General features: G+C 39.7%; 1 protein-coding gene across 2 annotated transcripts in view; it reads left to right on the top strand.

Annotated features, from left to right (window-relative positions):
• KDM5A (lysine demethylase 5A) overlaps nt 1-14060 on the top strand; it is a 51242-nt gene that overhangs the window by 29073 nt on the left and 8109 nt on the right. The window contains exons 18-26 of one of the 2 annotated variants that reach the window (XM_085229776.1): nt 430-544; nt 3664-4019; nt 4548-4686; nt 5643-5822; nt 6107-6268; nt 7394-7945; nt 8679-8822; nt 11614-11773; nt 12099-12319. In XM_085229776.1, the coding sequence (XP_085085902.1) occupies nt 430-544; nt 3664-4019; nt 4548-4686; nt 5643-5822; nt 6107-6268; nt 7394-7945; nt 8679-8822; nt 11614-11773; nt 12099-12319 (2029 nt within the window). Of the gene's footprint in view, nt 1-426; nt 545-3663; nt 4020-4547; nt 4687-5642; nt 5823-6106; nt 6269-7393; nt 7946-8678; nt 8823-11613; nt 11774-12098; nt 12320-14060 lie in introns of both variants that reach the window. The other variant, XM_085229767.1, reaches the window with a different exon arrangement.

The following is a 14060-nucleotide window of genomic DNA, read 5'->3' as shown; positions in this document are numbered from 1 at the left end:
AATCCATTTGCTTATGTGAGGTGCAACTGGAATTCTGTCATCCTTGCTTGCTCTGGTCATGATAAGGAGCTGTGGCTGATATTTTACCTAAAATAATCTTGAGTTTTTGAAGAATCAAGCATTTCTACTGGAAAAAAGAAGCAACACACAAAACTCTGATCTCTTCACGCTTTTGTTTGTTTAGCTGGAGCAAACCCAATTCGAAAATCAAAGAATAGGATAAATTCTCTTTATTGCTGAGAGTTTACATTAAATCTAGTTTTCAGAGTTTTTAATTCTTATTGAGGTGTTTTTTTTTTTTTTTTTTTTTGGATTGCACTTTTTCTTGGGGTTCTCAAGTGATTTTGATACACTTCTGCTACTGGGAGTAAACCCAGGTGTCGTTGTCATTGTGTCTTTCATATAATGTTGTGTTCATTCATACAGCAGACAGAGCCAAGATAGTGGAAGAACACGGACCAAGCTGACTATGGAGGAGCTGAAAGCATTTGTGCATCAGTTATTTAGCTTGCCATGTGTTATCAGCCAGGCCCGACAAGTAAAGGTAGGTTCACATCTGTTCCTTGGATGGTACTGTAAGTGTTGTGCTTTTTTTCTGGACTTTTTTTTTGTCTGTTAGTTTTGATTTTTCATGTTTTGTTTATTTTGTGTGTTTTGTTTGGTTGCTTTTTGTTAGTTTGTTTTCACATGGTGAAAGTCCTGGTGTACAGGACTTCAGCTTTTATGGTAAAGCAGGTAACAGCTTCATGGTGATATTTGTGGCCTCAAGAAAGAAAATACTCTGTCTTCCTACTTCAAGTAATCTTACTATTGTGATTGAAGTTTTGATTACATGTTGCCATTTATCCATGATAGAATTAATGGTAACGTAATTTCTTCTCATTTCCTGCTTACTTGCAAGCACCTGTCTAAGTGGGCAAAGATGGTGTTTGTACTTCAAAAAGTATGCTCATGTAGTCATAACAGCTTAATATGTAGGGCTCAATGTTGTTGCCTAAGCATGGATGTTTAGTGCCCTGTGGGTGACTCAGACCTATGCCACCTGGCCTTTGTTCCCATTTTGGAAGAATACTGCTGGTCCTGTGTTGCCTTCATGTGGCACGTGAAGGCAGCTTTTAGGCTACGGAACCAAAGTGTTTTATGTGAATATACATACACTTTTCAAGATGCCTGTTACGATGGATGCAGTCAGATGTGGTGGTTTCATGGTTAAACCGAGAGAAAAGATCGCTTCCATCCGTCACTGACCAAGCAGCCCAATTTTATCTCAGTGAACCAGTTGCTTTTCTTCCAGCATCGTTAAAGCTATCTATAGCAGTGACATTTCCTGTTAAATCCTACCCTTCGTATGTTTTTGCAGGAACTTCAGAAGGCTATACTGCTGTGCTTCTTTAGGAGAGCAGGGAGGCAGTAGTACATTGGCAGTTTTGCACTTGAATCTGTAAATCTTTTTCAACCTTTGATTTCCAGGTTTCAGTCTCCTTAATCTGTATGCATGGCCTGTATTTATGTCCTTCATACATTTCTTTGCACCTGTCTTTGAATGAATCTAGACTAATAAGTGATCCAGATCATACTGATTCCCCTGGCTGCGATTATCATTTATCACTGTGGCAGTTTGTATTACAGCAGGAGTTTTCAGCAGTAAACTTAATTTGTTTCTGTATCTCTGATGAAATGTTAAATACTGTTTGGCCTGCTAACCAACCTCCAGGAAAACACTTCAGGAATCCTTAGTAAATTTTTTTTTTCATCTTGAGAAATAGTTCTTGATGTATGTCAACCATTTATTAACTCGTGTTTTCTTGTTAGTACAGTTTTAAGAAGAATGTTGTAACTGCTAAATTGAGATTGAAGTTCTAAACATCACCATATGTGCAGCTGCTTCTTTAAGCAAACACATAGTAGAGGGATTTAATATTGGACTTTCTTCCCATCTATTTGATATTGGCACGTTGATGTTGAAAACAAGTATCTTCAGTAAACTCTATAGGACTGCAGGATACAGATTATCCAGGCCTGCTGACTCTAATCTTTATCCTTCTAAGATGTTCTTTAACATGTTTCTCAGCAGTTAATTGAGTGGAAAGTATATGATAGGAAGATATTTCCAAATATTTACTAAGTATTTTCTTTTCTGCCTCATGAAATTTTATCATCATATATTAATGGACCTGTGAGACTGTTAAGAGTTCATTGATTCTAGTGCATTTGATTCTAATGTGTTTAAAACCTGCTTCAAATTAAGGCATGGTCCATAGATGACAGAGCTGAAGACGTCTAGATTCTTTGCCAGTTTTCTGATTGCTTATTATACAGCAGTTTTCTTCTGTGGCATCTATTTTCTGGGTGGCTTAAGACTTTTTGTTCATCTAATAAACTCTTAACAGTTTTGATTTATATTTTGTCAAAATATTTTCTCCCAGCTGGGATGGTGTCTTTGTTTTCTGTTTTTAAGTAGCCTTAGAAAACTAATTGTGTTGAAGTACTCTGTGTGCATGTGTAAGTTCCTGAGGCTTCAGCAGTTTCTAACTAGTAAAATTGATAAATCTCATAGTCTTGCTGGTTAAAAATCATAGTCTTAATTCTTGAATGAAGTTAGATAATGATCACTTAGACCTATGTACTCACTAACTTTGAGCATGGTTTTTGAATGCAATTATCCATCATAATGAATTAGATTGGATGATGAGTATTTTCTAACACAAAAGGCTTGATAATTGCTAGACTGTAATAATTTGCTGTTGTTGCTATGAAGCATTCAGCATCTGTTTTCTATATGAAAAACCCTGTAATGTGGATCATGGTTGTTTTTTTTTTTAAATGTCTTTGGTTTCTAGGTGGGCATGAAAAGCAACATCAGACAAGAAGGGCAGTAAGCATACGTGTAGGAAATGTGTGTTTTGTTTCTCATTGTGGCACTGACTTGCCATCAGTAGCATCTGATCTTTTTTTTTTTTTTTTAAGAGATTCAGGAGTGACTCAATCAAGTATACAGGTTGAATGTCCTTGAATAAATCTCCCATGGAGATATTCTCCTGTCTGATTTCTGATTTTTTTTTCACTGCTGTTCCAAAACATGGGAATATGAACAAGTACAGCAGTGTGGTTAGATTTTTGTGAATTTCTCCTTTCATTGGAGGGTGTTTGCATTTTCATATCTTTTTAAGTTAAAACCCTGTTGTGTTTCAGTGATGAGCATGCTTTAAATAGTTGTAAACTTGACTATTGTTCTTTTAGTGCTCCTTTAACTCTGGTTTGTTTTTTTTCTCTTCGCATATTGTGTTCTGTTATGTATTGTCAGCATTAGTACAATGCCTCCAACAACTAATTAAAAGGATGACATCTTTGCAGAAGTCTCTCCTCAGCCTACTGTTTTAAAATAAGCATTGTCTGGGCAGTCGATAATATCTTGTTTTATAGGGCTCCCTAGATGGTTGCAACTGTGTTACTTCAGTTGCAGGTTTTGTTATAACTAATGTGTGTAATGATCCCTATGTCAGACTCATTGGCTTCTGATAGAACAGTTGACACTGTGTGTAGGAACTTTGACCGACGATGTGATGATCACATACAAACTCATATCTGACTGATCCTACAGCCAACTTTTTTTTGGTTTTATGGACATTTTTTCTAAACACTTTTTATTGTATGTAACTCCAGAATCTACTTGATGATGTAGAAGAATTTCACGAGCGTGCTCAAGAAGCTATGATGGATGAGGTCCCAGACTCATCCAAGCTGCAAGAGTTGATAGACATGGGCTCTGGCCTTTATGTAGAACTTCCTGAACTGCCAAGGCTGAAGCAGGAACTGCAGCAGGCACGGTGGCTGGATGAGGTGAGATCCACCCTCTTGGATCCCCAGAGGGTCACCCTAGATGTGATGAAGAAGCTGATCGACTCAGGTGTGGGCTTGGCACCACATCATGCTGTAGAGAAAGCCATGGCTGAACTTCAGGAGTTACTCACAGTTTCGGAGAGGTGGGAGGAGAAAGCCAAGGTCTGCCTGCAGGCCAGGTGAGTGTTCCTCTGTGAACTGTTCTTATGGGTTGCACACTTAAGGGATTCTCAGCCTTTGTCGGTGAGTTGTGGTGAAGAGTGGTGGCTTTGAAGATTTAGTCTACTTCTGTCATGGCCCAAGAGTTGTTTTTGAGGTTATCAATGAGTTACAGAAAGGCTGATTCCCTTTTGTATTGTACAGTGGCTGAAAGGTATGAGTATTGTTGCTGCCTTTGCTATTTACTTGTCTGCCCTTAAGCAAGCAAACAAAAAAATGCTCAGTATGGTACACGACAACTTCTTCAGTGTTAGGGATTTCTGATGCTGCGCCCTTTTGATGGACTTCAGACAATCAAGTTCAGCTTTCTGACCTTTGCTGTTACTTGTTATCCAGTAGCACCCTCCAAGAATAGAGCCATGATATATCCTATGCTGCTACACATAGTGATGAAATCTCATCACCAGCCTATCAAATGTATGGCTTTAGATGGCTGACATTTTGAGAGAAGGCTGGAATTAATTTTGTTTGTTTGTTTTTTACTCTAGACCACGCCAAAGCATGATGGCTCTGGAGGGCATTGTGAATGAAGCAAAGAACATCCCTGCTTACCTGCCCAATGTGCTTGCACTGAAAGAAGCCCTGCAGCGGGCTAGAGACTGGACGGCCAAAGTGGAGGCCATTCAGGTAGGGGTTACAGCAAGAACTGGCCTCTTCTGTTTGCATCCTTTTGTTTAGACATGCTCTTTATTCCTAGCCCCTCTACCCACAGATATGGCCCAAGATTAGCCCATATATGACCCAAAGGGAATCCTTACTGTAGTTGTTCAGTGTAGTTGTCATAGATTATGTGCTTGAATTCCTTTTCTTCTTTTTGTGCAGCAGTTTCCCCATTTGCTATTCCATTTTTCCCTTCCTCTTGCCCATTTCATAGGAGATTGTAAAAAGCGACAATTTTGTTATGATAGACATGTAACTCTAGAGGGCTTTATTTATTATTACTGTTCTATATACTATCACTGGAAATACTTGCTGCAGTGGAGAATGTTCTCCTCAAAGGTCTTCTAGTTTTGGAGTTGGCTATGGGAATGTTTTGGTTTTTTCTCCCCACAATGTATTGAAATTTTTTTTTTTAAGATGTAACGGCACTGATAGCTATAATGCTGTTGTCTGATAGATTGAAGTTAGTTATTAGTTCAGTAGAGCCTCCCTTTTCTATTGCCCTACTCAGATAACATGGACTGAAATTGATGTGGTTTCTGTGATATTCACAGTATTAATCTCTGGACTGCAGCTGCTTTTCTTGTATCAAGTATTTATTGAGAACTGCAGTGAGAATCTCATTTGTCTTTACATCAGCTCCTGTAGAACTCTCAGATATGTAGCTTGCTATTGAGCAGGTAGGATTTAAGACTGCCAGCTAGAAATGAAGTGTCTTACTCCCTAAGCCAGTTGGCCACGTCAGAATAGATGTTAAAGTAGAAACTGTATGAGAGTTTAAAAAATAGCAGTGAGATGGTAACCCTGCTCTCCTTTCCGTTCAGTTCCTGCTTTTCTCATTGACTAGAATGGTATATGGCTTGAAATCAAACCAATGACACAATGGTGCAATCTTTGACTCAGGGAATTTTTTTTTACCCCAGAATGGGAACAACTATGCCTACTTGGAGCAACTGGAGAGCTTGTCTGCCAAAGGCCGCCCAATACCAGTGCGCCTTGATGCCTTGCCACAGCTGGAGTCACAGGTAGCTGCTGCGCGGGCTTGGAGAGAGCGCACGGGAAGGACCTTCCTGAAGAAGAACTCGAGCTACAGTCTGTTACAGGTAAGCAACAAAAGTACAGTGTCAGACTTCCGTAGCAGATCCATTCCAGAAATGGATCTTGATGCTCTTCTGCGGTGTTGGAAGGCACAACAGATCTATCTAAATTCCATTTGATAATAGAAAATAATAAGTTTCAGCTGAACTCAGGTGAAAAGAACAAAAAAGACAAGTCTGTGTTTGGCTAGCCTTGTTTTATGTATAAACAACATCAACTGTTGCTTTTTTAAGAAACAGATTAAACCTCCAATTCTTGGGAGTAACAGTGTAAGTTTTCTTGTTTACAGGTTCTGAGCCCTCGCACTGATATTGGTGTTTATGGGAGCAGTAAGAATAGACGGAAGAGGGCAAAGGAGTTGATGGAGAAGGAAAAGGAGAAAGATCTTGATTTGGAATCCCTGAGTGAACTGGAAGATGGGCTGGAGGAGGCCAGGGACACTGCAGCTGTGGTAAGGAGCAGTGAAAGGTAGTGTCTCCTGATACGTGGATTTAACTTGTCTCTAATCTGTGTAAAAATCTTAAGGGAAATCTGATAGATAAATTTTGCTGAAACAAATATTTAATAGTACTAGCACAGTAATTGTTTTTTTGCAGTGAAAGTAGAGGGAAGCACAGTTCAGCAAATAAGTGCAAGTATATAATATGTATCGGGCTATGTAAATGGCTTAGATGCTCTTAGTCTAATAATGTGTGAGTGTTCTTCTAATATTCTGACAGGATTTCAATACATATGAAATGGAATGCAACTCTTAAGCAGTACCCAGCACACTACTATTCATGACGTTTATGTAGTGTACTAAACTGAAGTAAATCCTGTTTTGGGTTGTTCTGGCAATTGCTCCTTTGATTCTTAAGAGTTATGGAAGTAGTTTGCTGACACAAGTCAACAGTGTGTTCTAAATTTGGTGACCTTAGACATTGCCTACCATACTGTAGAAAGTCTTTTTATTTAAACAATGTCCTTCCTTGTTCCTGTGTGAAGAATGTCCGAGGGCTATCTGTAAGGCTTCATCCTGAAAACTGGGTAGGAAACAGTGTTACGTTTGTTCTTCTCTGTTGGAAGGATATTGATGCAGCTTATCAGAAGAACTTGCTGTCATTTGGCTGCCCTTCCTCCACAAACAAAGAAAATACATGCAGAATCTTTAATATGGCTTATATACAACCAATTTTATCTTAGTATGCTTCATTATATTTATTTGAATAGAGACACTGAGGAAATAGAAGTTGCTTCAGGAAGATAAACTGTCACTCAGAAGTTCCTGCTGTTGTCAGCATTTAAACAATTAATATCTGTTTCTCTTGTGTTTTTATAATGGATTTAATTATGAATTTCAGACATTTTTTAAACAGAACATTATCTAATATTTGTACAGTGGTTCTGTCAGGAGGACATAGAGGAGCAATATGTAATTGAGGAGGCATTTTAAACGAAGTTTTAAATAGGCTGCACAATCCCATAATTTTGGGCTAGTTTAACTAAGAAGATCTCCTGATGTGTTTTTTCTGTGCTGCTACTAAAAAGTGATCTCTTCTAGCTGTGAAGGTCACGAACTGTTTCTGTCTTTGGATAGGTGGCCATATTCAAGGAGCGGGAACAGAAGGAGATTGAAGCCATGCATGCTCTCAGAGCAGCTAACCTGGCCAAGATGACTATGGTGGATCGTATAGAAGAAGTCAAATTCTGTGTCTGCCGCAAAACAGCTAGTGGATTCATGCTGCAGTGTGAGCTGTGCAAAGACTGGTTTCATAGCGGCTGCGTGCCTCTCCCCAAAACAAGTTCTCAGAAGAAGGGCTCTAGTTGGCAGGCCAAAGAAGTGAAGTTTTTGTGTCCACTTTGCATGCGTTCTCGAAGGCCACGTCTTGAGACGATACTGTCTCTGCTGGTGTCCCTGCAGAAGCTGCCTGTACGGCTGCCGGAAGGGGAGGCATTGCAGTGCTTGACAGAACGGGCCATGAGTTGGCAGGATCGAGCACGGCAAGCCTTGGCTACTGATGAGTTGTCCTCTGCTTTGGCTAAGCTTTCTGTGCTCAGCCAGCGAATGGTGGAGCAGGCAGCACGGGAGAAAACAGAGAAAATAATCAGTGCAGAGCTACAGAAGGCAGCAGCCAACCCAGATCTTCAGGTAGGGATGTGAATATCTTACGCGCTGTGCTAGTCATTCTTCATTGTGTCAAAATGCCTTTCCCTTCTTGGAGAAGCTTGGAGAGGAGAGAGCAGTTAGGCTGAGAATTTTAGTGTTTAGGCAGTTGGTAGTTTCAGGCTGTTGCAGGCTTTTCTGGCTACAGGTCTATCACTTTGAACTCATTGTCAGTAGCAATTGTTGAAATGTAAAGGACACTGGTTCAAACACTGCAGCCAGCTAATGGCCTGAAGATTTTTAAAGTGGTGGCTACTTTGATGTCCAAGTTCCATCTACCTCTGACAGAATCATAAGTGAATCATAAGTATCTGTATTTATAAGTTCTAATAGATTTCTTTCTTGGGATTTTGATATCTTAGGAAACTTTATCAAGGACTATAGGGAATCACTGATACTTTTTGCAGTCGGCTTGCTCATCTTGAGATCAAGACCAGTATGCTGTGGTGAAGAAACTTGTACAGCTCCGACATGGTATAATTTGGTACCAATGAACAACAGTAGCTAGATCTTCCTAGTCACTGTTACTCAAAAACGTGGAAATAAAGTCGGAAAGAACCTATTTCTGTCTTTCTTCACAACTTGCTGTGAATGGGCACTAGACAGTTGTCTTCAGGATTAAAGAACCACCCTTTTCTTAGTGACTATGACCTCAGCTTTTTAATAGGTTTTTCTAGAAGCTTCATTGTTTCAGTCTCTTACTCTGTTTTTCTTTCAGGGACACTTAACTAGTTTCCAGCAGTCAGCCTTTAACAGAGTGATAGGGAGTGTGTCCTCTTCCCCTCGGCAGACTTTGGATTATGATGATGAAGAGACAGATTCTGATGAAGACATCAGGGAAACATATGGCTATGACATAAAGGTAAGTAATCCAGTGTTTCTTGTCTGTGTGGAGTTAAGAACACCTGTTTTCTATTTGTTTCAATTTATTCTGGAATATTTTAAGGTACTAAGTATATTCTGCTCTGGCTTCTGATGCACAGGAGGTACTTCTTAGTTTAGAATGTCTTAGCTTTGGTGTTTGGGAAAGTTCTGTAATATTTTTGTTCAAAATTCTTAAATGTCCTATGATTGAGTTTCAGAAGGTTCTTTCTATTGCTAAAGAAAAAACTGTTTCTCAGGGGATTTGTATTCATAATACTATTGAGATTGGACATTGACTTTATGCCTCTTCCAGAGATGTTATGAATCATAAATATAAGTAACATTTGGAGAGCTCTTAATTGCTTTCCACTGTAGCAAAAAATAAGTCTTTGAAAACTTCATGCCCTGTAAGAAGCTTCCCGATGCCAGAACTGCTTTCACGTTTTCATATCTTTATCTTCATTCAACCCACATATAAAAGGAGGTACATCTGTTCAGTTCTGATATGTGGAACTATTCAGGTCTCAATCTCTGGTTCACGTCCAGTTCAGAAATTGTCATTGTAGTTATACTTTATATACGTATATTTTTTTCTAGAGAAAAAAGGTCATGAGAGAAAGCAATTGTAGAGCTAGCCAAGCATTGTCAATGTGATGTATTTCATTTTAGTACTTCTGAAATGTCTTTTTTGTACGTATACAGACAAAAGTGACGTCACTGATTCTTCTTACGTAGTGGTTTCTATTTAGTGATAGTGTCATTTCTAATTTAAAGAAGTGTGATTGTGGAGGTTCTTTTAAGGCACACTTTCTGCTTTCTAGAGGAACAGTGAATTTTTCAGCTATGTTCTGCCTCAATCTCCTGTTGTTATGTACTTAGAAACAAGTTACTAACTGCATAAAGGTCCATTTGTCTTGCAGCCATGTGAGATGCCAACAAGAGTAAATTGTATTTGAATATTACAACTTTTATTAGAATGTCTTCATTAGAAAAATGCTGCAAAGTGTTCTTTGCATTGGATGTTATAATAAGGCATTTCTGAAAGATGTGGCACATTATGGGGTTGTGATGAAAGAAAACGTATGTCAAGAAAGATGCCATATGCTTGTCAGGATGTGAGGGTATTGCAGGAGTGTAATTTCATTTCTGGTGAGTGCATTTTGTTGTCACGATTTGAAAATCTGTTACTTATCCTTTTGATTTGGATGCCCATCATTATAAAAATCTAAAGTAAAAATCTGACAAAACAAAGCAGATAGAGACCAGAAACGTCTTTTGTTAGGTTAGCTAATGTGATTGGAAGAGCAGACAAACTTTCAGGCAGCCACATTACTCAGTACTAACCTAGATGCAGCAGAATTCAAAAGAAATGGCAAAGTTACTCAGAATTTAATTCTTTATACTGTTGGCTTTCAGGTGTTTCTTCCCTTTTGTGGTTTATAAATATTTTTCATGGGAATGATGAGTTTAAAAATAATGTGTAGAGATTATGCTGTGAAAATAGCTGGTTGAGGAGTTTATTAATTTCACCTGTAGGAGTGTGGAAAAAGGGAGAAGTGAATATTAGCAGATGTCAGGGTATCTACTGAAATGGGTTTGTGCCTTCAGATTTTCTGCCTAATATAATGCAAAATCAAAATAAAGTTTTTTCCCACTTAAGACATTTCTAACCTCTTTCTATTCATGGATCCAATTGCATCTATGACATGCATCACATTCATTATATTTGTTTTTGTAACACATTTGAGATGTCAAGCAGCCAGCTTTATGCAGTGAACTGAGTACAAACCAGTGCTATCATTAGTCTTTTCCTGAAAGTATTCACAACATTCTTAAGTATTACAGCCCTTCTTTTTTTTTTTTTAGATTTGTATCTTAAAATTATTCAAGATTGCCATTAAAATCCTGATTTCAGGGCATAATTTGATTTTTATTTATTACTGCTATTTTGTAGCCATCCATCTATTGATATTTAGATCCTGTGCTGGATTAAACATGCAGTTTTTTTTCCTTTCCCTGTAAGATCTTCAATCATTTCATAGAATCACAGGATCACCAAGGTTGGAAAAGACCCACAGGATCACCCAGTCCAACCATCCTATCACCAATAGGTCTCACTAAACCATGTCCCTCAACACAAAATCCAAACATTCCTTGAACACCTCCAGGGTCGGTGACTCCACCACCTCCCTGGGCAGCCCATTCCAGTGCCTGACCACTCTTTCAGAAAAGCAGTATTTCCTAATGTCCAGCCTAAATCTCCCCTGGTGCAGCTTGAAGCCATTCCCTCTAGTTCTGTCACCAGTTACACGAGAGAAGAGGCTGACCCCTAGCTCACTACAGCCTCCCTTCAGATAGTTATAGAGAGCATTTCTTTCAATAGTAATCATTATTTACTTAGCATACCTCTGCTTTATTAAAAATGCCAGTCTTTATGATTTTGCAGTTGAATTTTTCAAACAAAACTATGTAAGCTAAGTGAGAGACTGTCATCATGTTGACTTCTGAAGACCTTATGTGAGGGACTGCTTAGAGAGGAAACTTGATAAATATGTCTCATGCACTGATTAAAGAATTAGAATTCACTTGCCTCCACAGCTGCTGCATTCTTCTATTGTTTACATAGGGATTTAATTTCTACCTTTTTCCAGCAGTGTTGGTGTCTATGGTAGGGATACTTTGAAGGAGGGTTTTAGGAACAGCAAATTGTTTGGCCTTAGTAGAATTTACTTTGAGGTAAGCATTTGTTAGAGCCAGATGTTACATTTTTTTCTGCGGGTCTTTTTCAGGACAATGCCAGCGTAAAGTCTTCTAGCAGCTTAGAACCCAATTTGTTTTGTGATGAGGAAATCCCCATTAAATCAGAGGAAGTGGTGACACATATGTGGACTGCTCCCTCATTCTGTGCCGAACACGCGTATTCATCTGCTTCTAAAAGCTGCTCTCAAGGTACTTGCTTTCCTATGCATTGGGATAAAATTGAACAGACAACTGAAATGAGCAATCAGAGAACAAGAGAGGAACTACTCTTGTTGCCTCTGCTAGTTGTAATAGAAGATATACTCTCTATAAGAAGGAATAAGAGAATAGCAGTGCAGTTGGGATGTCTGGCATTTAAAGCTGTCCATGATTTTTGTGTTTTTTTCTTTGTTTTTTTTTTCTTTTGCTTGGGATTGCCTCCATCTTTAAGTAGCTATTGTACAAAGCATGTAATTGCTTTTTTTGTTTTGATCTCTTCCTTTTATCGTCATGCAACTTGTCTCCTGTCTGAAAGGTTCCAGCACTCCAAGAAAGCAGCCTCGGAAAAGTCCATTGGTACCTCGCAGTTTGGAGCCCCCTGTATTGGAGCTATCACCTGGAGCAAAGGCTCAGTTAGAAGATTTAATGATGGTAGGAGACCTACTTGAGGTATCACTGGATGAAACTCAACACATCTGGCGGATTTTACAGGCTACTCACCCACCCTCTGAAGACAGATTCCTTCATGTAATGGAGGTATGATCTTGTAGAAATAGTCTAGCACAGGAAAAAGATCACATCATTTATAGTGGTTTTTTTTTAAGGGTTCACAAGAGGAAAGTGTTTAACGTACTTAATTTCTTTTTATGACAAGGTTACCCAATTAGCTGACTAAAGGAAATGAGTTGATTTAACCTTTCTGGATTTCAGTAAAGATTTCAGTACTATTTCTCTTAGTATCCTTCTGGACAAAATCCCAGCCTGCAGCTAGACAAAATGATAATGCAGTGGGTGAACATTTAGCTGGTGGGTCAGGGTGAAGGGCTATGGTAAACGAAGATGCATTAGACTGACAGACAGACAGTAGTGGGGCTCTATTTTAGAATCAAAGAATCAATTGAGCTGGGAAGCAAAGTGGCAGGTGTGGATCTCTTCTCTAATTACACCAATAGGACCTGAGGGAACAGCATGGTGCTGTGTCAGGGAGAGTGTTGTCAGGTTCTTCACCTGAGAGTGGTAGGCACTGTGACAAGCTCCCCAGGACAGTGGTCGTGGCACCAAGCCTGACAGATTTCAAGAAACTTTTCTACAAGTGCTTTCAGACATGAGGTTTGATGTGGGAAGTGGTTCTGTGTGGAGCCAGGTGTTGCACGGAGTGGACCTTAAAGACCATCCAGTTCTAACCCCCTGCTGTGGGCAGGGCTGTCACCCCACCAACCTGGGCTTGAGCACCTCCAGGGATGGGACACCCACAGCTTCTCTGGGCAGTATGTGCCAGTGCCTCATGACTCTCACAGTATAGAATTTCTTCCTAGTATCAAACCTAAATCTCCCCTCTTTTAGTTTAAAACTGGTGCCCCTTGTCCTGTCATAATCAGGCCATGTGAAAAGTTAGTCTCCATCTTATTTAAAAGTTCCCTTAAAGTACTGGAAGGACACAGATACGTTTCCTTGGAGCCACCTTTTCTCCAGACTGAATATGCCCAGCTCCATTAAGCCCTTCTTTGGGAGGTTCTCTAGCCTTTTGATCATCTTTGTGGCCTCGTCTGTGCCAACAGCTGCCTGCCTTTCTTGTGCTGGTGGCCAGCTTTTAAGCTTGTCCAGGTGCCTTTGGATGGTATCTTCCCCTCTGTCATACCAGTTGCACTACTCAACTTATTGTCATCTGTGTGCTTGCTGAAGGTGAAGGTTGTAATGAAGATCTTAAAGATCACTGGTCCAAGCCCAACAGGAGTCACCACTTGTCACCAGCCTTCACCTGGACATAGATGTTTTGACCACAGCTGTACAGTCAATAAGTATGCAGAGGTTAGGTTTGGTAAGATTATCGCAGTGGAAGGATAATCAAAATAAATGAAAATGCTTATTGGTGTTGTAGGCTCACAGTAACCTCCACAAGGAGCAATCTCCAGAGAGAGATCTTTCCTCAGTGACAGTCAGTCCTTAAATGGGGTTTAGAAGAGGTGGAGCCAGGCTCCACCCCTTCCTGGTAGCACAAGTGAATTGCCTTCACCTGTGCTCCCATGGCTGACTCATTGCTTGCCTCAGGTGGTCAATCAGAGGTTCAGGCTGTGATCAACAGTCCCCATACAACAGCACTCTGGTTGCAACCATCCAAACAATTCCTTATGCATTGAACAGTCCTTCAGATCTGTATCTGTCCAATTCTGAGATAAGGATGTGGTGTGGGACCACATCAAAGACCTTTCAGAATTCCAGGTATAGACAACATCAGTTGCTTTTCCTTTGTCTACTGATGTTGACGCTCCATTGTAGA

This window comes from Meleagris gallopavo, chromosome 1, assembly GCF_905368555.1.
Source record: "Meleagris gallopavo chromosome 1, MGAL_WU_HG_1.1, whole genome shotgun sequence".
Lineage (NCBI taxonomy): Eukaryota > Metazoa > Chordata > Aves > Galliformes > Phasianidae > Meleagris > Meleagris gallopavo.
Note: the sequence above shows the minus strand (reverse complement) of the source record. Positions and strands in the feature narration are given on the sequence as shown.